General features: G+C 35.1%; 1 protein-coding gene across 1 annotated transcript in view; it reads right to left on the bottom strand.

Moving 5' to 3' along the window:
* The window catches only part of AGPS (alkylglycerone phosphate synthase), a 139,446-nt gene that overhangs the window by 40,128 nt on the left and 71,431 nt on the right, over positions 1-27,887 (bottom strand). The window contains exons 11-14 of the mRNA XM_062188360.1: positions 21,601-21,728; positions 9,899-9,950; positions 4,321-4,397; positions 2,383-2,495 (exon numbers count right to left, since the gene is read on the bottom strand). Of these exons, the coding sequence (XP_062044344.1) occupies positions 2,383-2,495; positions 4,321-4,397; positions 9,899-9,950; positions 21,601-21,728 (370 nt within the window). The remainder of the gene's footprint in view (positions 1-2,382; positions 2,496-4,320; positions 4,398-9,898; positions 9,951-21,600; positions 21,729-27,887) is intronic.

Genomic DNA, 27,887 nt, shown 5'->3' with positions numbered 1-27,887 from the left:
CCAAATAAGGTATTTCCAAGTATCAAAAAATCAAAATATTCCTAAGTTTTCTGCCTAAGAACAATTTGTGTTGTTAAGCAATATCTGCTTTTAGAAAGAGGAAGCCAATAAAAAGTACATTAGGAAATTAATTATAACTATGTCAGAGCAAATAATAAGCAAACAGTGAGGTCTCAATCATTGCCAAACTTTTAAACACTTTATCCTTGCTTTAGTATCTCCTTTACTGCAATCTATTTTTAATTTTAATTTTTTTATTTATATAAGGTGAACCAATTTCAGATATATACAGACTTAGGATCCTCCTGGATGAATTTGACATAAGCTTTGTTGAGAGTGAGAATTGCTGGAATTAAACCTACAGTTATGGGGCTCCAGTATCAGGATCTAAAGAGTGTTTGGTCCTACATTTTAAAGAAGACTCACTCATTTTTAAGCTGTAAATGGATGATATTACATGAGAACATAAAACTGGCATTACTGACACTTATGAAAGCTGGTAGCTTAAACAAAACTGACAAAATGGTTCTGAAAAACATCTAAAGATGAAAATACAGTGTTTAATAGGTAGCACAGTAATTAGGTATAAATGAAGTAGAATAAAAAATATTAGGAAACATACAGTATTTGGTTTAATTCATTCACTCTAGAAATATTTAACCAAGCATGTAATCTATACCAAGCAGCGACAGTGATGTCCAAGAAAAGGCAGGTCATGACTTATAAACCTTACATGTGAGGTATGACAAATAACCTACCACAGCCCAACTGGAACTATGGTCCAGGACTAACTCCTAGAGATTTGCTAGCCTCTCTGAATTGTAATTATGATTATAGATTCTACAAAGTGCAATTCTTATTTGTATGGGTGTGTATGTGGATGTGAGTGTGAGTGTATGTGTATGTGTGTGTTGGGGGGTGAGTGAGGTAAAACTAAGCAAATTTAACCTTTATATACAGTGATTCAAATATTAGCACACAATGGCCTCTTCGATTATCATTTCATGAGATACTTTGCAATCCCAATTAAATATTAAGGAGCAATTTTTTAAAGTTGACTAATATTTAAGGTTAAAACAGAAAAGATTTTAATTTATATCTCATGTGTTTCAAGAAAAAAGGAAACAACTCTAATCAAATTACATATTACTTAGAAACTCAAAGTAGGTATACACAGAGACCTAAATTCCTCTGGGAAGGAATGCATACACATTCCAAAAATTCTAACTAAAATGAGATGATGTGAAACTGAAGCCATCTGGACACTAAATGAATCTTTATAGCACAATTATTATTAATTATTTTGGCTAAAATATCAGTAATTCTGCCAAAATGTACTACTAGAGGAGAAAAAGTGAGAGATTAATGAACTTTTATCTTTTACTAAAGAATTTCCACTAGGTGATTTTAGAATAGGGTAAAAATCAAAGTGAGAGATTAAAAAATGAACTAAAAATTAAGTTTCCTGATTAAAACCTTTCCCCCAGTAATTACATTGCATTTTAACACAAAGTTCAGATAATTCTAGAGGAAAAGGGCTAACGTGGAAAAAACACACATAAATAAGTGGGGTATTTAAAGACATACGGCTTAAAAATTAAGTGTTCACTAGCTTTCATGAGAAAAAACAACAAAGTGATAAAAGGAAATATTTATGAAAAACTCACACTAAGCATAATTTATGTATCTTAATCTCTAAAGTAAGAAGAAAACAAAGTAAAGACAGATATCCAGAAAGCTGTTAGTTCACGTACTTAAAAAGGAAAAAAAAAAAAAAAAAAGTTCTGATAAATGGCATTTTCACTATGGTTCTCATCGATCAGTCTTATAATCCATCAAGCAGACAGACAGAAACCACCCCATCATTATTCAGTTGGTTATAGATGTGAAATGTTTTCTGTTTCTTTATACTAGCACAAAACAATAAGTGACAGGGGGTGGAGTACAGATAATTTATCAAATACCTTTGATTAAACACAATTTCCTTTTAAAAACACACTAATCGCATGGTTTATACATACATTATCATAGCTAAAGAGTAACATGACAATGAATTTTTTTCTATTTTACTCTAGCACAAGAAATAATAAAAATAACGAAACTGGCATTAATATAAAAATCCAGGAAAAATGCAGTAACATTTAATATATTATACTATGAATAGACAAATAATAGTACATCAATCAAACTTACAAATTTTGGAAATAAAAACAATATTTTAAATTTACTATCATAAATTACCACATCTTTAACACTAAGATTAACAACTGCGTGGAGACTATCTGCTCAGAGAAATTAATGACTAGTACATTAATAACTGCTTGGAGATAACTAGAATTTTAGCATAACTCTCTCTTGGCACCATGAACTTAAAAGTCATACCCAAATTTTGCAGCAATATCATATACTTGTTTTTCATGTTGAAGAACTTTCTCACGGTCCCCCTCAAATAATAATGTGGCTACACTTAGCTGATTTGGATCGAATCCTTTAAACTACAAGAAATGAAACAAAATGTTATGATGATAAATGCGTCAAGTCTACAAAATAGTAAATCTAAATACATTTTGTTCTTTCATTTCTGATCTGGGCTCAAATATACCAACTTCTTAAAAACTGAACTTTGGAACTATATATCATGCAAGAAAAATTTTTAATATACCTATCCAGGTCATTACAATATAACAAAACTACTTAGCACAGGAAAAATAGTTTATTTCAAAACATGTTACAGTGTTAACCATAATGACATACTGGTATATTAATATCACAAGTAATTTTGTCAGAATTGCAACTGTAGTAAATAATAATAATAATAAACCTCTACAAAATAATAGAAAAAAGTAGCCAGCTATAAAGGGGAAAGAGTAAAAACTAACAGCATCCCTATATGCTAACAATAACTTCCCATTAAATATTTTCAAAAGAGTTCTTGGGGATTCAATTAGAACACCTAACAATAATCTCAAAAATAATATATAACTGCATTTGCAAAACATGTCTTAAAACGATGAGAAAGATATATATTCTTGAAAGCATAAACTAAACATTATAAATCTGTCAATGTTCACCCCAATTAAAATACCAGCTTATTCCAATTCTAATAAAAACTCCAATGGACTTTCTAAAATGATGAAGTTTCTAAAATTTTTCTAGAATAATAATCAGGCACGGGGTGGTAATAAGGAAAATTCTAAACAAGAGGGAAAACTAGACTTACAATAACTGAATTCATTTACAGTTTCAAAAACAAGAAGGTCACTACAAAGAGTTGGATACATTAAAAATGGAGTCTGCTTCCATTAAAAGTCTAAGAAAAGCAGAGATAGTGAAAAGTGCTGACACAACTAGTTACTAGAGGAGTAGGAAGTAAAGATCAATGCAGATTTTTATCTCACAACAGAAAATCGAAATAAATTCAAATAATAACAAAGATACTTTTTAAGACTTCTCTTTTAGCACAACAGAGAGAGAGAGAATAAAATGACCCTGATTTTACATCTGGAAAAAGGAAGGCTTTTCTAAGCTAGGCAGTAATTAAATAATCACAAGAAAAGCAAAATTGAAATTTTAGCACCAAATAGCAAAATCTCTGAAAAGGGAGATTGACAAGAAAAACTGTTTACAACATTTATGATAAAGGTCATCTAATGATTTCATTACTCAAAGGGCACACATCAAAGTGCCAGGAAAAAACATGAAGCTGTCACTCCTGTGATAATATTCATACCCAATTAATTATTACACCCCCAAAAATTACATCACACCCAAAAATTACATGTAGAAAATACAGGGAAGTGTTTAGTCTCACTGAAGTATCAAGAAACATCAACTAAAGTACAATACTATTTTCTCTCCTCTCCAGTAAACTTGAAACATAAGGCAAAAAACTCCATGTGCCATAATAAGAATACAACAAAAAGCTGACAGACACATATCATTAGTGGTAGCAGAAGCTGGTGTAACCCCTGAGGAAAGCAATTTAGCAATCAGAAGCAAAAACAACAAAAATCTCTGCTCTTATTTTACCCCTAAATATCTACTGTAAAGGAAAAAAAACCAAACTTTAAAAAATGTTGGACACATTAAACTGGTACAGTGTTATTTTTAAAACTATCAAATTGGAAAAGAATTACACATTTTTGACACTGCAGGAGCAAGGTACCTGATGAAGTATTGATTCCAACATGAAAAATATTAATTATGAAATATACACGCAATATAGAAAAGCATCCTTACAGCTGTTGTCAGTGAGGAGAAGGCAGGAAACTAACACCCTAATAAACATTTAAAATTGTAGCATTTTACACAAATTCTTACCTTTGTGATATAAAACTTTTTTAATCCATCCAAAAATGATGTAAAAATAGAGGAAACCTGAGGTTTAAGAGCATGACCTAAGAAGGAAGAGAAAAAGTTTATATTTAAATTAATAGCAGATTCTGTGCTTTTTGATTAAGAGGCTACTTCAACTGAGCATTCTATAAGAGTTTTCATGACTTTAATTGTTTAATTTTCCCTATCGTGTGTGTGTATGTGTGTGTGTGTGACTTCATCTTTTATCTTTATCACCTTTCAAAAGTTACAAATAACTATTTATTTATAAAACTGATTCTCGGTTTGTTTGTTTTTAAGTCAAATTACTATATGTAATTAATACTACACATAGTTTAGGCTATCCTTCAATGGTATGGTTAATACATAATAAAATTACTTCATTAATTTTTATTTCATTAAGGATACCCAATAGAGGTTGGCTTTATTTTTATTTTTTTTAATTATACAGAAACCACTCAGAACTATAACCAAACCAAAGCCAAGTTGAAGGTTGTTTCTTAATTAATTCTTAATTCATCCAGAATTCTTGGCATAAAACTAGCAACTGCGTCCTTAATTACACCCAGAGAGTTGAAATTGCCAAAATAACATAAATGGTGTCTCAGAGTCTGTTAAATTAACATCTTTGCCTGCGAATTAAGCTTAATTGAGTGAAAACCTTTTACTGTTTTTCTCATTGTTTTCAGAGTAGCAACTTCCCAACTCTCATGACTGTTACATTTAAGAGTCACGCATCTGGCCTAATGTCATGAGCCCAATTCAGAAAAATGTGGCATTTTATTTAGACAGAATTTATAAATAATTTTAAAGTTTCTAGTAAATTTAAAATGTCTCCAAACAAAAAGTTTATATTTTTAAATAGACTTTAAGGTTTTGGAATTTTTGTTTAAGGCCTTCCTTTAAAATAAGTATAAACTAGCAGCTTATAAAACAACTATGATTAACAGTCTTTTTCTCTGTTCATCGAATTTTTAAAGTGAGAATTTGAACCTCTAAGATATATTACATTTTTTTGCTGAACTGTGTCACATAAAAGACCAAATAATATGTCTTAACCAGAGTCTAATAATTAGATAATATGCTATAACTGAGTAATTAAAATAAAAAGGAAGCAAAATGAAATGTAGATTAGATGGAGTCAATGTAGCAATCTTTTTGAGCTCTTAAATCACATATAAGAATTGTGGATTTTTTTCTTTTATTATAACCTATCAGAGATGTTTCCCTAGCATAAATGATGTTTACTTAAAAAAAACATAATTTCTAGTATGTATAAAGTCAGAAGTAACATCATCAAAACATTCACTTCCTATCCCAATTGGAACTCATCCTATATTAAAAACTGGAAATATATATATATATAAACATACCTGTTGAGTGTGTATATGTTGGTTTCCTGCAAGTGACTGAAACTGTCTATTCCTTATACAAAGGTCTGATTCACAAGAGTTTTATACATGCGGATTCCAAATGGTACTACTATAATATGAAATAGTCCTTATGGGTAAAAATGTTCACCTTAACAACTTGAGATTTACATGCACAATTTTAATTAACACTAGTGAGAGCTAGTCATACATATCCCTTATATTGAGTTGACATGATAGCTTTGAAAAATAATTTTAAATGTGATACTGACTTTAAAGTATTAACTAGAGGACACTGCTATCTTTTTATTTTTTTCTTAAATTACATTCTAAGTATATCCTGGACATTACATTTTATCTTATAGCAAAACTTGTTTCCAAACTTAGGAGCTGGACAGTCTGATTAGGGAAATTTTGTATTGCCACAAATACCTATGTTTCAAGTAAGTGATTTGAGACAGTGGAAAAAGTCTTGGTCTTTGGATCAGATAAATTTGGGTTTAACTCCAGCTCTAATACATATGACCTATGGACTTAAGCCAAAATATTGAGCCTCTGAGTCATCTGTAAAATAGAAACTTATCACTGAAGAATAGTTCTGAATAGAAATTTGATATAAACTGTGCTACTGATAATGTGCTCAGTGCAATACTAAGAGCTATCTAGGATCTGTTCATCCTCTTTGGCCAGCTCAATGATTAAAAACTCAACCAACATGTAAGTGCCTATTATGTGGTAACTGCAACAAATACAAAAGTGACTAGGAAACATCTCCTAAATTTGAGAAACATTAGCCTCCTTGGGAGATCTATATACTTATAGATCATTCCAATATACTGAGAACAAAGTTCAATATATATATTAAGGGTTGTTGTACCAGAAGTAGGGTTATAATAAAACTATTAACAACTAATGATATGACTTGCATTTTGTTAACAATATGGTACAAACACTGATAACTAACTATATGGCTGATGCAGGGTCCTGGACCCACCTTGTTGTTCTAAGCACTACTCCTTTGAAATGCTTGATCATGAAACCATGACAGGATAGATACACAGATGAAAATGCTTCAATGGAACTTTCAAATAAGTTACAGTCAGTCAAGAAGCATGGTCAGATTGTATTTCCAAAAAATTATCATGGTGGCTAAGTAAAAGGCAGAGGGTGGTGGGACACAGTCAAGACCAGGGGTGGAGGGCAGGCGTTGTGGCATAGCAGGTTAAGTTTCACTCCCATGTGAACACCAGATTGAGTTCCAGCTGTTCCACCTCTGATATAGCTCCCTGCTAACGCACCTGGGAAAGCAGCAAAAGATGGCTTGAACCCCTGCCACTCATGTAGGAGACCTGGATGGAGTTCCAGGCTCCTGGCTTTGGCCTGGCCCAGCTCTGGCTGTTGCGACCATTCAGGGAGTGAACCAGTGGATAGAAGATCTTTCTCTTTGTCTCTCTCTGTCTCTCTCTTTCAAATAAAAAAAAAAAAAATCTTTAGGGGAGAAAAAAAAGACAAGAGTGTAAGATCAATCACAGAGCTAGAAGAGTGTATGTACAGCAATCAGAATGTGGACCAGAGATGACAGATGGCCAGAGAGAACTTTCTTAAAAACTTTCATTTTAAATTGTTATACGTCTCAGTTACAAGTAAAATCTGGCCAAATCACAGTTAATTTCACAAAGGTGCCTATGTCTAACACAATTTGCTACAAGAATAACATGTAAAAGAATAATGCAGTCTTATTAGTTAGATTCACAGCTCTCTTTAGACTTAGATATCTAAATGCAGACCAAAAACAGAGGCTTGATTTTCACTTGATTTAACTGTTTCATTTATGGAATACATTTATTTTAAATTTTATCAATAGCATAGTAATTTGAAAGTAGTTTACTTAAAGAAATAAACAACTGTGACTCAGAAGAATCTAATTTAAAAAATAACTCTTCACATCTAATGAACTTGACTTCCTTAAATTTCTATATAACTATCATCATTCTCCCCTAAAAAAAAAGCTCTTTTTAGACATAATAAACAAATGCCTACCTAACAGCCTTTAGTACTTATTATTGAGCAAACAATTCCATAGTTTCAGAAACTATTTTGAGGGTATTTAAATTTTACAAACTTAAATCCTGAAGTAAATTTCAACATATGAAAAAAAAAGCAACAAAAGTAGAATTAAAAAGATGATAAATTATGTCAGATGTTTAATACTTTTGACAAAATGGGCAGGAAAAAAATTGGTTTCAGACATAACTGCCTACTGAATTCTCCACCTAACTATGCTACTGATGAAATACCACTGGCTGTAATATTCTTAAATACCACTGGCTGTAATAGTCTTTCCCTAAAACCATCACTTCTCCTTTTAAAAAAAAAAAAATTTACTTATTTCTTTGACTTAGTTACACAGAGAGAGGAGAGGCAGAGAGAGAGAGAGAGAGAGAGAGACACTTCCATCTAATGGTTCACTCCCCAGTTGGCTGATCTGAAACCAGAAGCCAGGAGCTTCTTCTGGGTCCCCCATGCGGGTGCAGGGGCCCAAGGACTTGGGCTGTCTTCTACTGCTTTCCCAGGCCATAGCAGAGAGCTGGATCAGAAGTACAACAGCCAGGTCTCGAACTGGCGCCAATATGGGATGCTGGCGCTTCAGGCCAGGGCGTTAACCTGTTGTGCCACAGCACCGGCCCTATCACTTCTCCTTTTAATACTGTTATTCAGCCTACCCAATCAATCAAATAAAATCTTCCCCTTCATTTTATCTTCCACAACTAGTTGGCAAACTAATTTTTTAAAACTCCATCTTCTACTATCTCCATTGATGCTACCTTGGTTCAGATCCCCCAAAATTGGCTTTTTGAATTGTTTCACCTCCTAGTGTCCCTTTGTTACACTTGTGCCTTTCTAATCTATCCTGTATAATACTGCCAGAATGAGCTTTCAAAGATGTAAAGCCAATCAATTTTATTCACTCTACAAAGGAATCCTACCACAATCATTTCTCAGCCTTTTGGCTAAGATCAAGTGTAGAAATCCTACTACAGCTGACAATATAAAATCTCAATCAATCCTGCAAAACCCTGGTCCACCATCTATCCTCTGCTTGACTCGTACAGAACTATCTTGATAGTACCCTAAAGCAAGCCAGGGAGATCTACTGCTGACATGGAAGCAAGTTTAGTTGGGGGAGAGGAGCTCTTAGGGAAAGCTCTATTCACCTTCAAAGATTTAGCTCAAGTATCACCCTCCTTTAAAATTCTTTTCTGACACCACACATCAAGGAAAATCAAGTAGAATCAACCAGCCCTACATGTGTGGCCTACAGTGTCCAGTGCAATCATCTGTTACAGACCCTTCAACACAGCTACGCTCGTTCCATTTGTCTTGACACTGAGAGTTTCTTGAAGGACAGGAATCACGACGTTCCTCTTGCTTACTCTGCACAGTGCTCTTCCTACTGCTGTCTAGCAATTTTTGTGGCTAAATGAGCAGGTCCTCTTCAGAAGACCCTCTTCTCATTGCAGAGAATCTGTTACACAAAATTAATGCTGTTTCCTTAAAGAAGCTTTGTTTCATATTAATTAACAGTACACAGAACTGCTAAAGGTGAAGAGGGTACACTGCGGGGAGAAAGCTGAATGGAGGAGGGGGTCTGGTTATGTCACCTCAAGTGTGAACGTGCCAGTGCAAGGAGGCAACAGTATCTTGTTACATCCTGAACACAAAGCCGCTCAGTGTTTCAAGTACCTATTAAACCCTTTATGATGTGAACTACTTGCATCAGATCTAGTTTTTAAAAATATTTTATTTATTTATTTGAGAGAGAGAGTTATAGAGAGAGAGAGAAAGATGGAGAGGAAAGTCTTCCACCTGCTGGTTCAATCCCCAGATAGCCACAATAGCTGGAACTGGACTGATCTGAAGCCAGGATTCAGGAGCTTCTTCCAGGGCTCCTATGTGGGTGCAAGGGCCCGAGCTTTCCCAGGCCATTAGCCTTTACTGCTTTCCCAGGCCATTAGCAGAGAGCTGGACTAGAAGAGGAGCAATTGGGACACAAACCAGAGCCCATAGGTGATGCCAGCACCCAGGTAGAGGCTTAACCCGCCACGCCAGCCCCTAGATCTATTTTTCTAATGTAACAACAACAAAAAAACCCTCAATTTTCAAAAAATAAAAATAAAATTATCTTCACTTACCAAACTGAAACTGCTGGTTGTCCATAAGGCGAATAGATGCAGGAGCACATCTCTGTTTAAAACAGAAAACAATGAGTTGCAAATTTAATACAGTAAGAAGCTAGGTAAGTAGAATATGAGTATGATCTTCTTGTATTTAAGAGAACAAGAGCTTAGCGCCCAAGGATATATAAAGGAAAAGCCTCTTCACTCTGTAACTTTATGAAGACAAATAATATTCATGGCTTCTATAAAGTATTTGGTGAGGAGAAATCTGCAATAGATAAATGCAGACATAAGTTACCAGAACTTTAATTTAAGGGCAACAGATCTGCTTAATACTTTGCAAAGACCTATGGAAATACCAGGCCTCAAAGTAGATTATTTTAAAGCAAAGTAGAAATTTTACAACTAAAATCAGTGCCTTGACTATCATGCCATTTTTAACTATATTGTGACACCACGTTCTTATACAGTTGTAAAATGAGGAAGCTGGTGATTGGAAATTTTCATGTGCCAAACACTTTAAAAAAAAGTATCGGCAGTGTCTTCTAACAGCTCTAGAAATTATTCCTTCTTTTTATTTTTTCCCATAATAAATGTTAATATAAAAATCATCCAGCTTTCAGATTTCTAAGTTCTTTCCTGAATGCTGAAGCATAAAAGTCTGTATCTAAAACTGTTAACAGTGTTACATTTATCCAAGCACACACCAAAACCTGGAAGAAAACTGAGAAAAGCAGATATAGGTTTAGCATTCTAATCTCAAAATCCAAAACTCGAAATGTTCCAAAATCTGAAACTTTTGAGCACTATATGACACTCAAAAAGTTTCAGATTTTGAAGCATTATGGATTTGAGATTTTAATTAAGGATGCTCAATGAGTAAAGTCCATGAAAATATTCCAAAATCTGAAAACATCAAAATCTAAAACTCCTCGAGCCCCATGCATTTCAGAAGATATATTAAACTTGTATTCATATTAATTTTGTGATTAAAAAAAACCACTACAGAACAAACTCTAGCAAGTATAAAGTTGGCTATAATTCTCTTTAGATCTAAAATGAGCTGATCCTCAAATGAAATTTCTTTCTAATACAAATTTTCAGTATGGCTAAACTTTTACCAGGAAGCTGTCTTCAGATTGTAACATTTTGACAAATGCTATAAACTTTTTAAACACTAATTTTCCAATAGTATTTATCAATAAAATTTATATCAATACAAATTATTGACTCACTCAAAAGAACAAAATTTAGTACATACCTTAACTGTGCATTATATAACACTTCTGCTATGATTTGCTTTCAACTGAATAATATTTAATTTTTATAAAAATACAAATGCACATTTTATTGTGTCCAATGAAATGACTAACTAGAGTCTTTTTTTTTTAACTTTTATTTAATGAATATAAATTTCCAGTGTACAGCTTATGGATTACAATGGCTTCCCCCTCCCATAACTTCCCTCCCACCCGCAACCCTCCCCTCTCCCGCTCCCTCTCCCCTTCCATTTGCATCAAGATTCATTTTCAATTCTCTTTATATACAGAAGATCAATTTAGTATAAAGATTTCAACAGTTTGCACCCACATAGAAACACAAAGTGAAACATACTGTTTGAGTACTAGATATAGCATTAAATCAAAATGTACAGCACATTAAGGACAGAGATCCCACATGAGGAGCAAGAGCACAGTGGCTCCTGTTGTTGACCCAACAAATTTACACTCTAGTTTATGGCGCCAGTAACCATCCTAGGCTGTCGTTATGAGTTGCCAAGGCTGTGGAAGCAACCAATATTCCCTTATATTGGATGTGATTTTTAAATTGACAGCTGAGTCATATATTCTTGTTAATCCATTATTCCTATTTATATTGAGGAAGCCCAGTAGGTGATAATAAAAGAATACTATTGAAAAAGGAGTACTAAAAGCTAGAGAGGCTGGCGCCGTGGCTTAACAGGCTAATCCTCCGCCTTGCGGCGTCGGCACACCGGGTTCTAGTCCCGGTTGGGGCGCCGGATTCTATCCCGGTTGCCCCTCTTCCAGGCCAGCTCTCTGCTATGGCCCAGGAAGGCCGTGGAGGATGGCCCAAGTACTTGGGCCCTGCACCTGCATGGGAGACCGGGAGAAGCGCCTGGCTCCTGGCTTCGGATCAGCACGAATCGCCGGCCGCAGCGGCCATTGGAGGGTGAACCAATGGCAAAGGAAGACCTTTCTCTCTGTCTCTCTCTCTCTCACTATCCACTCTGCCTGTCAAAAAAACAAAAAAAAACAAAAAACAACTATTTTCTAACCCAACCTCCAATGTCTATTCCATCATTAAAATTAAAAAAAAAAAGCTAGAGAATGTTTTATATACTAGATAATATTAATTTTTAATGTTGACTTTTTGAAAAATTTTAGTTCAAATTAGCAGCTTTAAAGGTCTCATATTTTTAATAGTGCTAGATTTTTTAAGTACATAAAGCTTTTCAGTTATTGTTATCAGTAAATTCTCATAAATAAAACATTCAAATTTTAAAATAGCATCTAGCCTGGTTTATGATTCCCTGGGATCAATAGTTTGTCAATCACTGTACATCACTTTATATATATGAAAAGTTTATTTAGAATTTGCAATAAGTAAAAGCTACTACAACAATGGAGGATGTTTGACATAATAGCTAAAACACTGCTTGGAATGCCCACATCCATATTGAAGTGTCTGGGTTCAAGTCTACTCCACTCCCAATTCCAGCTTCCTGCAAATGCACAAGTTTGGGAGACAGCAGTGATGGCTCAAGTAATTGAGTTCCTGCCACCCACACAGCAGGCCCAGACTCAGTTCCAGCTCCTGGCTTTGGTCTGCCCCAGCGGCAGTTGTTGTGGATATTTGAGCATTGAGGCAGATGATGTACATCTGTCTCTGTCTCTTTGTCTCTGTCTCTCTCTGCCTCTCAAATAAATAATTCCTAAAAAAAATTTTTTTAATCAGTGTGAACCCTCCTTTAAAAAAGGTTCCTCTCAAACAAATTAAACAAAAGTTCCTATAATCAAGACAAAAATAATCTTACTATTTGTAATAACATTAAATCTGAGTTACTATATCTATAGTTAAAATCAGATTACTTCCATTCTTTAAATTTAATTTTACAGGTTAAAAAAAAAACTCACAAGATTGCCAATGAAAGTTAGAGACAGCACAAATTCTGAAACTTGAGCTCTAAACGCACTCCTATGCAATCTAAGTATATCAGGTGACAGAACTGTATTCCATAAATAAAGAAAAGGGGATAAAGGTTCTTAAATTAAAGTGACCCCTGCTGGTAGGTAGTCAGAACCAACCTGAGAGGGAATATATATTTTAACCATTTTTAAGGGTATGTTAATGATAAATTCAAAGAATTTAGGAGCGTTCAAACAAAAATCACTTACTCAAACAGGAGTTAATGAAAAAATTATGTGCTCTTACTAGAATCTCAAATGTCACATACACTTTTTGTCTGAAAAGATACAAAAAACTCATTATGTACTAATTAATAACCATCATTATCTTTGTTTTCCTTGAACAATAAAGAAATAAATAACAACACTGACCTCCAACTGCAGGTAAAAGACTCTTTTAGTCAGATTTCTGACAATTTCTCTCCATAAATGTTACAACTAGAAACTTAACGTGAATATACAAAGATACTTAAAATGCTTATGGATAATGGAATTAAATGGTAAGTTTATTCTTGTGCAAAAATAATTTGAAATCCATGTATATGAGAGGTCTTCCAAAGGTTCATGGAAAATGAATGTTATGAAAACACTGTGCATGGACTTCAAAAAAAATGTATGCACCAAAATAAACTATTGTTAATTCCACTTTTCCAGGAACTTTTTTGAAGTATCTTCATATAACCTGAAAAGTAAAAAATAACTACTCAGATTAGTCTTATTTACTAAGTAGTATTCCCTACACTAACATAATAAAAACACAAATTTCTCAAATAATCTTATCCAAAAAATAGTCCCTATAGGAAACACATCTAAAGATTTCTGCAAAATCTGTTTTACTGGAACTAAGTCATAGTTTTATTTTTCACAGAGAAAAATGGGAACTTGCACTTCAGATGAGACACAATATTTGAGAAGATGTCTCTTAATTAACTAGTTACTGGCAACAGAAACTCAATATTAACACATATATCAAATATCTATAGGATTTCTATTATTCTAATTCCTTAAAAATAAATTAAAAAGTATAAGTACTGAATGGTCCTATATCTCTGATACCATGGCTAAGGAATGAATCATCTTTAAACTGAAGAGGTTTGTTCCTTCAAGGAATAAATCGAATGTTCTATGCAGCTTCTAAAACAGCACACATTTCTAAGCCTAGTGACTACATTGGAGATAATCTACTAATTTCATATTATATGAGGAGCAAATGCTTCCATCTGAAACCCTATGTGCCATGCCACACAAAAATGAAAACAATTTATCACAATAAGCAATATTCTTAGTGATTACGAGAGGACAGAAATTTTGTAGCACTGTGTTGGCTACAAAATTAAGAGCACAATGCCTCACTTGAAAAGCAACAGTAACATAGTAAAAGGCTCAAAAAGACTCAAAGAAGAGTTGTTAAATTTAAATGTCTATATACAAAAACTTAAAATGTAGACAATTTCTTTCTCTAAGAGTTATATCATATATGAAATCATACAGTATTGATAGCCATTGGTATTACTGCTCCATCATATTGGAAAGGATATACTACTGGCTTATAGCATGAAGTCTATAATGTAAACACAAGAACACCCCCTCCAACAAGACAATTATTTCTTGGTCTTAAAGAATGAAATAATACATTACAGAATGGATATTTCCTTCCACTTATACTATGGGAAGAGCTAAAATTAATTCCAGTCTTCCAATCTTACTTATTTTCAGTTTAATGAAGGTAAAACAACTTCCTCTGAGTAGCATCTGGTGGAAAGCATATTATTAACTATCTTCATTTTTTTAAGTCACACACTAAAAGACTCCAACTAAACCAACAGTAGACTAGAATTTTTCTCTGCTTCAGAGAGAAAAAAAGTATAATGCAAAAAGATGATTTAAAATGACAGCTCTATATTCTGTATGTAACTGATATTCTTGAGACTTACTGCTGAATATAAAGAATTTTAAATGTTTTAATAAAGTAAGTACTAAGGCTGATTTCTTTCAATTTATTTGAAACCCTGTAGGATAAATTAAGTTTAAAACAGAACAATTCATGAGCAACCTATTTCTTCTTAAATTATAATCTAAATTCACTAGAAAAAAATATGCTATCAGTTTAAAGCCATGTAAAATAATAATGATGGGAGACAGAAAAGGCTACCACTATCAAAATTAGTGAGAAGAAGCTGATTCTCATCTTAAAATTTGAGTAACTTAGTTCTGATACTGAGAAAGACAGTATATATAAATATATATATTTATATATAATGCATATAAATATATATAATGCATATAAAACATTTATTTTTCCCTTTATTGTAACAAATATTTCTCCTCAATATCATAATGCAGAACTCCTAGTTTTCATTGAAAACAAAAATTTAGAAACTCTAAACTTTCAAAATTGCTTTTAAACTTGTTTTAACACTCAGTTTTCCCTTCAAACCTTATAAAGACATCATTGTCACTTGCAAGTAAACTATAAAAGAGAATAATAAAATCTTGTACCTGAAACTTATATTCTGATTAAAAAATACTGCTTTCCCCCCTCTGGAGAGGCTACTAGAATTCTATTTTCTGAGAAAGTCTTAAAAATCACTTACCCATTTAGTGAATAAAGTTGGAGATTGTACTGGACTGCCACTTATGAGACAGAATCACATTAATCTTCCACTAAATCTTCCTTCCTAGCTCCTCACAAGGCAGTGAAGTACTGAAAGAGGACAATTCCTCACATGGACAAAGATCAGATGAGAGACCTTAGAAGAATCCTGCTGCTGCCATTGTAAGCTTGCTTAATCTAGTGGCTTCAGGAAGAATAGTATTGAAAACACACACAGAGCCCACTTTGCTATTTGTGAACAATCATGTATGCGCCTTTCCAAAACATACTCATCCAAAATAATTTCCCATTCGAAAGGACTTGAGTCGAAAAATTCTGCAGAAATGGAAGTGCCATGAAATGACAGTGAAGAATTACAAGCAGCCAAGTCATTATTCAATCAAGAAATTTGGCACAATCATAAACTATGTACCATCTATTTTAATGGATCTTAATTCTCCTGCTATCAGCTGAAATTCCAAATCCCAAATTGAACAAGGACCAGTGCCAAAACTTGATAATTTTCTCAATTTTTCTGCCTAAGAACAGTGTTATGACAGCAAACCATACTGCTCAATATGAGATTTGCGTATTCTGTAAACTGATGTTTAACTGTCCCTAGACAATATAAAAATCTTTTGTCCATTTACAGGTAAGGTAAACAGTAAAATCTCTCTACGTGTGTGTCAAAATATAAGTAAAATATACAGGTCCTCTAAAATGGGGTGGTATCTCCAAATCCAAGTAATCATTCCTAGTAACTGCTTCATTCGTAACAGCAATACTTGAGAATAAAATATTACCTTCCTGGACTTTTAAGTCAGTTTCAAGTAAGGCAAGCTTTCTAATCCTCAGTATTTATCTCTCTAGAAATTATGTACCACCAAGAATACAGAAGCAAACTGTTAGAACTACAGATTAGAAAGGATCTTTCTTTTTGACCTGCTCTTTTACCACATAGAGGCACATCCGATCCATCATTGTCTTTATTGACTTCATGATAGATACCCAACAGTTTTGTGTAGTGAATTAGATTATGAACACTGTGTGAATGTTCTAAGAATTTTTTGAAAAGAATAAAAAAAAATTTTTACTGATTTATGTAAGGAGGAAGGAAAATTCTATCCCCTGCTTTTCAATAGCAGTTTTCTCTATCATTTTCTATCAACAGCAAATAAAATCATAACAAAACTGTATCAGATTATGCCAAATATCTATGCTTAAATCCAACATATCTGTTCTATGAGTGATGAAATGAAAAAGTTAGAGTTTTTGACCTATTTAGGCATCACTTCTCACTAACAAAACCTAAGCCAGATTTATAGGTTAATGTCTGCAATGTGGAAAAGTAGATGGGGGCAGTCAAGAAAGCATAAAATATGTAATATCTTTACTGCAAAGATCCTATGATAATATTTCTTAATGAGTACACTAATCTGTGTTCTATAGAGGAGATACTATGAAAAGGCAGAGGTGGCCAACACAGACTGAATGTGATCTCATTAAGATCTTGTGTGAGGGGGCCAGCACCGTGGTGTAGTAGGTTAAGCCTCTGCCTGTGGTGCCAGCATCCCATATGGGCGCCAGTTCATATCCCAGCTATTCCACTTCCGATTCAGCTGTTATGGCCCAGGTACTTGGCCTGCATCCATCTGGGAGACCTGGAGGAAGCTCCTGGCTCCTGGCTTGGCTCGGCTCTGACAATTGTGGCCATTTGGGGAGTGAAACAGCAGATGGAAGACCTTTCTTTCTGTCTCTCTCTGACTGTAATTCTACCTCTCAAATAAAGTCTTTTTTAAAAAAAGAAATAATTTATATATATAATTTATATATATATATATATATAATTTATATATATATAATTTTTATATATATATAATTTTTTAAGAGTCTAATTTGGCACTCATGTTTATTGTGCCATAAAAAATAGGGGCCAGCACTGTGGCACAGTGGGTAAAGCTACTGCCTGCAGTGCCGGCATTCCATATGGGAGCTGGTTCAAGTCCTGACTGCTCCACTTCTGATCCAGCTCTCTGCTATGACCTGGGAAAGCAGTGAAAGATGGCCCAATTCCTTGGGCCCCTGCACCCGTGTGGGAGACCCGGAAGAAGCTCCTGGCTCCTGGCTTCAGATCGGTGCAGCTCCGGCCATTGCAGTCAACTGGGGAGTGAACCAATGAATGGAAGACCTCTCTCTCACTGCCTCTCCTTCTCTCTCTGTGTAACTCTGACTTTCAAATAAATAAATCTTAAAAAAAAAATAGAGGAAATAATGGTTAATTAGAACTATGTCACTCAAAACTGAACAGGAGATGACATGAACTCTATCTTTAATATAGCTTTTGGGGAAAGAAAATAATCAAGCTTGACAAAGATAAAGGGAAAATAAAAATATTTAACAAATAGTATTAACTACAATATAAAATAGAAAGCCTGAATAAAAAGTTACTCATTAAGAAAGATAAAATTAACAAGAAATATGATCTATTAATGGTAACATTTAAATTTTTGTTGATGAATTTCTGGTTATTTTCTAAAAACAAAAACAGGGAAAAACCCTCATTCCCATTTTTCTAGGTATTAACTCACTGGCAAAACCATAGGCTCTGTAAAGTAGTTCTTTCACTTCTTAATACACGGGCTATCTTAAATTTGAATATACTGTAATTTCCTTCATCATGAGGTGCTGGAATCCTTTAGAAACAACTATTAGTACACGCCTGAATTTTACTGCTTGGTGCTCAGATGTTATTTTACTAAAACAAATAGTCTTAGCTCCTAAAACTTAACCTCCACTCCTCATTTACTTAACATTCCTGCCTTCAATGTTGTCATCTCATCATTTTAGCAAACATAATACTATATACTCAAAGTCCCTAACCATAACATAATATTCCCAAAGTCCTAGGGAATTAGGAGCTCTTATGTAAAGATTTTAACTGTTTGTATTGGAATCCCCTGGCATATTTCTAACTCCATCATTTGGGGCAAGACTGACTGTGCATATCCCAAATTGTGCATCTCCTCCCTCTCTTTTTCCACTCTGAATCCCATCAAAGTGGCATGTACCAATGCCATCTCACTAGTCCAAGTGATCAATTTCAGTTCACATTCGATGGCCTGGATAGGTCTAAGAAACAAAGGGATCACACAAACAAGACAAGTGTCTGCTAATACTAACTGATAGAATCAAAAAGGGAGAGAAAGATCCAACATGGGAAGTGGGATACACAGCAGACTCATAGGATGGCAGATGTCCTAAACAACACTGTGGCCTCAGAATCAGACCTTAAGGCATTCGGATCTGGCTGAAGAGCCCATGAGAGTATTGTAGGCATGGAAAGCCAAGATACCATGGAAAAGAAAAAAAGAAGAAGACCTAAATGAAAGATCTCTGTTAGTGAGATCCCAGTGGAAAGAACGGGGCCATCAAAGAAGGAGGTACCTTTCTCTGAAGGGAGGAGAGAACTTCCACTTTGACTGTGACCCTGTCGGAATAAGATCAAAGTCAGCGAACCCTAAAGGCTTCCATAGCCCTGGCAACTCATGACTAGAGCCTAGGGAGATTACTGACGCCATGAACAGGAGTGTCAAATTGTTAAGTCAGCAACAGGAGTCACTGTGTACTTACATCCCATGTGGGATCTGTCCTTAATGTGTTGTCTAATGTGCAGTGATGCTATAACTAGTACTGAAACAGTATTTTTACACTTTGTGTTTCTGCGTGGGTACAAACTGATGAGATCTTTACTAATTATATACTGAATTGATCTTCTGTATATAAAGATAATTGGAAATGAAAAAAAAAAAAAAACCCTGGTGTTAAATTGGAAATGGCATAGAAAATTAATTAATTTTAAAAAAAATATTATGTAGGATCTCTGCCTTTAATGTGCTGTACACTCTTATTTAATGCTATAACTAGTACTCCAACAGTATTTTTTTTTTCACTTTGTGTTGCTATATGGGGGCAAACTGTTGAAATCATTACCTAATATATACTAAACTGATCTTTTGTATATAAAGAGAATTGAAAATGAATCATGATGTGATTGGAAGGGGAGAGGGAGCGGGAAAGGGGAGGGTTGTGGGTGGGAGGGAAGTTTTGGGAGGGGGAAGCCATTGTAACCCATAAGCTATACTTTGGAAATTTATATTCATTAAATAAAAGTTTAATAAAAAAAAAAAGATTTTAACTGTTAACATTCACTTCGGCCATAACATCAACAGAGTAATCTACCACTAGTCCAAGAATGTTCACTCCAGGATCCATCTTTCTTTTTGAATCTTCTCCCTACCCAGAATTAGAGAGGCACTCAAGACTAAGGGGCTATTCTAAGTCTGGCCATCCAACTGACAAATAACTGAAGCTACTTGAAAATTACAAAACTTATCCTTGTCAACAGTTTAAATGAGGTGATCACATATCTTCCTGAAAGCGGCACACTGCCAGAAAAAGCATCTCAGAAAACAGAATATATGCAATACAGAGCACTAGGACTGTTATCAGTCATCTATTATTTTTTTTTCCTCATTTTAAATTTCTGTGTGACGTTAATGATGTTTGTCTTGGGCATGTGTTGTGGCGCATCAGATTAAGCCACTGACTGTGACACCAGCAACCCAACTTGGGGTCCAGTTCAAGTTCTGCCTTTTCCACTTCCAACCCAGCTCCATGTTAACATGTCTGGAAAAGCATGTTAGTGCTGGTGCCCCACCACTTACATGGGAGACCCGGACAGAGTGTCAGGCTCCTGGCTTCAGCCTGGCTCAGCCTTGGCCATGTGGCCATTTAAGGAATGAACCCCTAAATGGAAGATCTCTCTATTTCCTCCCCTGTCTCTCTCTCAGCCTCTCTCTCTCTCTAACTCTGGGTTTCAAATAAATTAATTAATAATCTTAAAAAAAATAATAGTTGCTTTGGGATGATGGAAAGGCCCTTCTTCATTTTCCATTGCAGTACCTTACAAGTCCAAGATGAATAAGAACTACTTGCTAGATATTTTTCCTTTGCTTCATCAGATTCTCCTTCCACTCAGCTCTGGGTGCTGGGAAACCAACATTTATGGGTTACATCGAACATCTCCTTCCCCATCCTACATGGGTCTAGCTAGTGGGAAGCATTAAAGAACTCTAGGAATTTGGAGAAAACAAGAAAGAGGCTACAGTATATTCTCTTGACTTTCTTCCAGCTAGGAAATATTGAAATAAGTATTCATAAACCACCGCAGTTTAAACAATAAACCAAATGTCTAAAGCAAAGCAGGACTTTTCACACTGAAACACAGAAGTAAATATGTCAGTAAAGCTACTTGGCATTAACTAGTATTTAAAAAAACACCAAAAAAAGCCTTGATAATTTTTTAAAGGGAGGAGAAAATGAGAATTATTTTCAGATTATAGTTATACATTACATATTATGTACAATATTATACTAGTCAAGCTATAGCTAATATAAACCAAAGTACAGTCTATTAGGACAGTCTATGAATTCATGAAGTTTGTTGAACTGTACTTAATTTCTAAACTTTGGGGTCAATGATATTCAGTCATTATTTTTCATTTCAAAATGTCTGCAGATCAAGTATCACTTCAGTTGATCACAAAATATTTTACCTAAATTTAAGATACATAACACCCAATAAAAAGCAGAGTCATTCCAAGCCATCAATCCAAGCATGTATCTTACACCTTGGCTTATAATTACACGGCTGTCTTTAAACCAAGAAATAAGTAGAGCAAGATATTACTGATAGAAATAGCAATTCTACTGACAGCAGTAAGTTTACAACACTACTTTTTCATATAGAACTGCCTAAAAACCAAAAATATAACACAATTAAATATGAAGATTAGTAACATATTACAATTATGCAGAATTTTGAAAATACAAATACATATATAAAATTTTATTTTTACCTGTTTTGCAATTTCTCTTAAACAGGCTACTCCTTGTTCAAAATTAGGGAAAGCTACTGAGCCATACTTTTGGTATTCTGGGACTGGTCTGATTTTTATTGTAGCTTCTGTTATTACACCAAGAGTTCCTGAAAAAGAAGGGAGAGTAATCCAATACGCAACACAGTAATTTTTAAAGTCGCTTTTGAACTTATTTAATCTATTTTCCCATTAATTTATTCTATTACTCATACTTAAATCTATTTAAGCTCCTCTATTTGAGAAATAATGGCTACTGAAGTCTTTTTGGGAAAACAACAATATTTTATGATAAAAAATGTGTTTGGAATGTTTTTCTCAGCTATATATAAATATTTTAAAACATTTTAAAGTAACCTTTCTCAAAGACTTCTACATGGCTTTCAAGAATTACAACTTATTAAAAGAAAAAACATGAGATTTTAAATCTCGTATTTTTAGACAAAAGTATATTTTGATATCTGTGCCTATTTTTTACTATGTAAACAATTTATTGGGGACAAATGATACAAATATAGACTTCTTAAAAGAACAAATCCAAATTATCAACAAAAAAATGCTCAACATTATTAGAATTAGGGAAATACACAATAAGGTACCATCTTGCTCCAACTAGATTGGCCATGACCAGTAGCCATTGTTGTGGGAGAGCAGGTTAAGTGCAGCATACCACACTGGAGTTCCAGCTGACTCCCAGCTATTCTGCTTCTAATCCAGCTTCCTGCTAATGTAAATGGTAAGGCAGCAGAAGTTGGCCCAAGTATCTGGGTCCCTGCGACCCACATAGCACACCAGGATGGAGTTCAGGCTCCTGGCTTCAGCCCCACATACACCTGGCTGTTGTGGCCATTTGGGAAGTAAACCAGTGGATGAAAGATTTCTCTCTCTGTGCTCTTGCTCTCTCTCTTTTTTTTAAAGACTTATTTATTTATTTGATAGGCAGAGGCAAAAAGAGGGAGATCTTCCATCCACTGGTTCACTCCCCAAACAGTTGTGCCAGGAGCCAGGAGCTTTTTCTGGGTCTCCCACATGGGTGTCAGGGGCCCAAGGACTTGGGACAACTTCTACTGCTTTCCCAGGCCATAGCAGAAAGCTCAATCAGAAGTGGAGCAGCTGGGACCCATATGGAATGCCAACACTGCAGCAGTGGCTTCACCTGCCACGCTACAGCATCAGCCCCAAAAGTAATTCTTAAGAAAAACAAAAGAAAAGCTATGATCAAAAAGAAAAAATTGAGGATATGAAAAAAGGGAACTCTTCTATGCTATTGGTAGGAATGTAAATTAAGACAGCAGTTCCTTGAAAAACTAAAAATACATCTAACAATATGATACAACCATCCCACTTCTAGGTATAGGTACATATAGCCAAAGGAAATGAAATCAGTAGATCAAAGAGATACTTACACTCCCATATTTGTTACTATACTATTCAATCATAGCTAAAATATGGAATCTACCTAGGTGCCCAAGAGTAGTTGAAAAAATAAAGAAAATATGGTGTATGTTTACATAATGGAGTATTATTTATCCATAAAAAAAGAATTATAGCTTATCTTTTGCATCAAAATGAATAGAGGAGAAGACATTGTGTTAAGTGAAGTAAGACACAGAAAGACAAATACTACAAGTTCTCTTTTATATGTAGAAGGAAAAAAAAATAGTTTATCTGTACATAGAACAGTGATTACTAAAGACTAGGAAAGGTGGGAATAACAGGAGAGAGGGAGACTGGATATTAGGTACCGAAACACAGCTACAGTTAGAAGGAGTAAGTTCTACTGTTCTATAGCATAGTGGGGTAACTATAATACACAATAACATTTTATATGCTTTATAAATTAATACAAATGAGAAGATCAAAGCTCCAAAATAAAAAAATGACAGGGAGATAGAAAAATTTACACTCCAATTTGATTAAGTATACATTGTATACATTTATTGAAATATCACACTATATTAAAGATTTATTTGTATGAAAGAGTTACACAGAGAGAGAAGGAGAGGCAGAGAGAGAGAGGGAGGTCTTCCATCTGCTGGTTCACTCCCCAGTTGGCCGCAACAGCTGCAGCTGTGTCAATCTGAAGCCAGGAGCCAGGAGCTTCTTCCAGGTCTCCCACGAAGATACAGGGGGCCAAAGACTTGGGCCATCCTCCACTACTTTCCCAGTCCATAGCAGAGAGCTGGACTGGAAGTAGAGCAGCCAGGTCTTGAACCGGCATCCATATGGGATGCCAGCACCACAGGTGGCGGCTTCACCCACTATGCCACAGTGCCGGCCCCCAAACTATACTTCTTAAATATTTAAAATTACTTAGTCAAAAAAAATGTTAAATGTTGAAGGAGATGGTAATGTTAACTATCCAGATTAGATTTAGTTATAATTATATACATGTATCAAATTATCAATGTAATACACAAACATGTACAATTAAAATATTTTAAAATAAAAAACTTAAAATTACTTCCACAAAGCAAAACAAAACCAAAAAAATCCACAATTTATTGGGACACAAAAGGCTAACCTTCTGAGAAATTAAGATGGTAGAAAATATTTGAAGAAATATTATCTTGCCTTTTTTCCTAAGAATTAATACAAAGAACAAAGACATTACTGATATAAGACACACATATTCAGAAATAAAATGGTTATCATAAATATAGAGCACCAGAGGATGGCAAGGAAACAAATATTCCTTTTTTTATTATAGGAAAGAGTTGGCCATTAATCAGAGAGGTAAAAAAGAAACAACCACAAAGTCTAAATAACTATGGTAAAAATATTTGAATAGACAAGATTAAAAGGATTATATTCACAAAGCCAAGTTTTTCAAACTGGTGATCTGTGAGGTGCAAATGCCGACAATTAATAATGCTATTAGTAAATTTTCTCAGAATCATTTAAAAAAGAGTAAAGAACATGAAAATCTTTGGAACAGTGAACTTAACTATGTAATGCAAGAACAAAAATGTCTAATACACTAAAAACAACTTGATGGGGCCAGCGCTGTGGTGTAGCAGGTAAAGCTGTCACCTGCAGTGCCAGCATCCCATGTGGGCACCAGTTAGAGACCTGGCTGCTCCACTTCTGATCCAGCTCTCTGCTATGGCCTGGGAAAGCAGTGGAAGATGGCCCAAGGCCTTGGACCCCTGCACCCACATGGGAGACCTAGAGGAAGCTCCTGGCTCCTGGCTATGGATCAGCGCAGCTCCGGCTGTTGCCGCCATCTAGGGAGTGAACCAGTGGATGGAAGACCTCTCTTTCTCTCTCTCTCTCTGCCTCTGCCTCTCTGTAACTCTTTCAAATAAATAAATAAAGCCTTTAAAAATAATTTATTTAAAAAAAGAAACACCTCTCAACTTATAAGATTAAAATTTACTGAACCCACAAAAAGTAAATTATACTACACTAGATCTTAATATATTCACTACTTGAAACACATGATATCCTATTTAGATTATAAAATATTACCCTCTTAAGACTTGTATGATCATAACAGTTTTGCAAGTTTGACCTGATTAACATTTTAATATGAAATAGATATCTAAAATTTAAAAGAAAAAGTGACTAAACTTTCCCTTTTGTTTTAGTATCTTTATCAAAATATAATTACAGATAATAATGATCCCCAATTTCAAATAACAAAACTCAATTCACAGATTTATGCAACATCACTACAATTTTAGATCATTTTGATTACTCCACAAAAGAATCGCAAACCCACTAATCAGTCCTCATTTCTACCTCAACATTCTACCCCTAAGCAATCACAAATCTTTCTGTTAATATACAAATGCTTATTTTCTTTTAAGATTTATTTATTTATTTGAAAGAGTTACACACAGAGAGAAGGAGAGGCATAGAGAGAGAGAGAGGAAGGGAGTGGGGGGAGGAAGAGAGAGAGTTCCATCCCCTGGCTCACTCCCCAGTTGGCCGCAATGGCTGGAGCTGCACCGATTCAAAGCCAGGAGCCAACAGCTTCTAGGGCTCTCTCACACGGGTACAGGGGACCAAGGCCTTGGGCCATAGCAGAGAGCTGGATGGGAAGTGGAGCAGCCGGGTCTCAAAGGCACCCATATGGGATGCCAGGACTGCAGGCAGCAGCTTTACCCGCTACATCACAGTGCCGGCCCCATATGCTTATTCTTTATAAAGGCAATCTCACAATGTGTGGCCTGTGATTGATGTCTTTAATTTACCATGTTTTCAAGGGTCACTTATATTGTATCATGAATTGGTATCTAACTACTTTTTAATTGGCAAATATTATATCATTTGATGGTGTACCTCATTTTGCTTATTCATCAGTTAATGAACACTTAAGTTTCTACTTTTTGGCTATTATGAATAATGCTGCTATAAATATACAAGTTTTTAAGTGGACATAGTTTATTTTCTCTTGGATATTCTCAGATTGACTTCTATAATTTGAGAAAAAAAATCTTTGATTCTACTCCATATTAACACCTGGCCCTTAGCTACCTTCTTCTTTAGGCTAAGTTCCCAGCTAGTACAGTGAAAGGCAGAGGTCACTTCTTGCTCCCAGGCACAACTGGTGGGACAAAGACTTTATCTTAAGCATGGCACAGTAACTCTAAAGTCCCCATCATCCTTTCCCTGGCTTGGGAAGGGCTGGTTTCTTGACAGAATAAATAAACCCAGATGGCCTATTTTAATTCTCCCCGCACCCCCAGAACTCAGCTCCTAAAGAAAGGGTGTCACTCAGAGAAGCATGCAACCATTCCCACCCCAACTCCAGAGCCAAAATTCAAAGATTTTGCCTGGAAGGAGAAACAGACTATAAGACAGATAGCTTCTATCTCTTTCCAAAGGAAGTAACTTTATTTGCAATAGAACATGAAGAAGATCGAGCCTAAGGACACTGAAAAACAGTGGAAAACGAGGTAATAAGGTAACTGGGAAGACACAGGTAGATTCATCAGCTACATAAGCTAAACTGCAAGTTGTCTAGATTGCCTGAGACAAGAGACACAGGGGAGGACTTTCCTGGGCTCTCCAAGAAACCTCCAATACTAACTGCAATAACTATCCATTCTGAGAAGCCAGAAGTTGATTCTAAGAGTCAGTGAAGCAATTTATGCCCCCAGAGCATCGCTGAAAACAACACCAATCAATCTGCAATCAGTGGCCTTTATCACTGAGGTATGGTGAGGGAAGAGTCACAGAGAGGCCTGACAAACTCTGTCATAGTGTCCTCATAAGGGACTGTGAGCAAACCCACAGTTGCACCCTCAAAAGAAGCGATATCAAAGGGTTAACACCACACAGGGGTGAGAGGAAACAGACCTCATGAAAACAATACAGCCATTCCCTAAACAAACAAGCAAATAACAGCATCAAATTCTGAGGTGAGGGTAGAGGCATTATACAGAATAATACAATATACTATCTAAAACATTTACTTTCCAAAAGCAAAAAATATTCTGTATGCAACAAAACAAGAAAATATGACCCATATACTGAGAGGAAAATGAAAACAAACTGCCTGTGACAGTGAATAGGTAGCAGTCATATTCAACAGACTCCAAAGCAGCCATTATAAAAGTATACAAAAGACAGTCATAAACCATGATTCAAAAAATTAAAAGATAAACTATTAAAAAGAATCAAATGGAAAATTTTAATAGAAAACTAATAAATGAAGTGAAAATTAATGTAAGGGCTATTCAACAGAAGACGTGATTTGGCAAAGACATTATGTAATAATATGAACAAAATTAACAGCAATTACACAATATTTAGTAAACCAGGGACCAGTGCTCTGGTGCAGTGAGCTAAACTGCCACCTGCAACACCAGCACCTCATGTTGCAGTGCTGGTTTGAATCCCACTTGCTCAGCTTCCAATCCAGTTCCCTGCTAATGAACCTGGGAAACCAAGTATTTGGGTCCATGCAACCCATGTCCAGAGACCCAGATGGAGCTCCAGGCTCCTGACTTTGGCCTGGTCCAGTCCTAGCTATTGCAGCCATCTGGTGAGTGAAAAAGTGGATGGAAGATCCTCTCTCTCTCTCTCTCTCTCTCTAACTCTACCTCCATCACTCTACTTTTCAAATAAATAAATAAAAAGAAAAAACAAAAACAAAAAGAGCCTCAAAGAAATGTGGGAAACCCTTATCCACATCAGTAACTGTACAACTGGAGACTCGGGAAAAGAAGAGAGAATGGAGCAGAAAAAGATGGCTGAAAATGTCCCAAATGTATTGAAAAATACTAACCTATACATCAAGGGAACTCAACAAATTCTAG

Source organism: Lepus europaeus, chromosome 1 (assembly GCF_033115175.1).
Source record: "Lepus europaeus isolate LE1 chromosome 1, mLepTim1.pri, whole genome shotgun sequence".
NCBI classification, from domain to species: Eukaryota; Metazoa; Chordata; class Mammalia; order Lagomorpha; family Leporidae; genus Lepus; species Lepus europaeus.
This window is presented reverse-complemented; position numbering and strand designations above follow the sequence as displayed.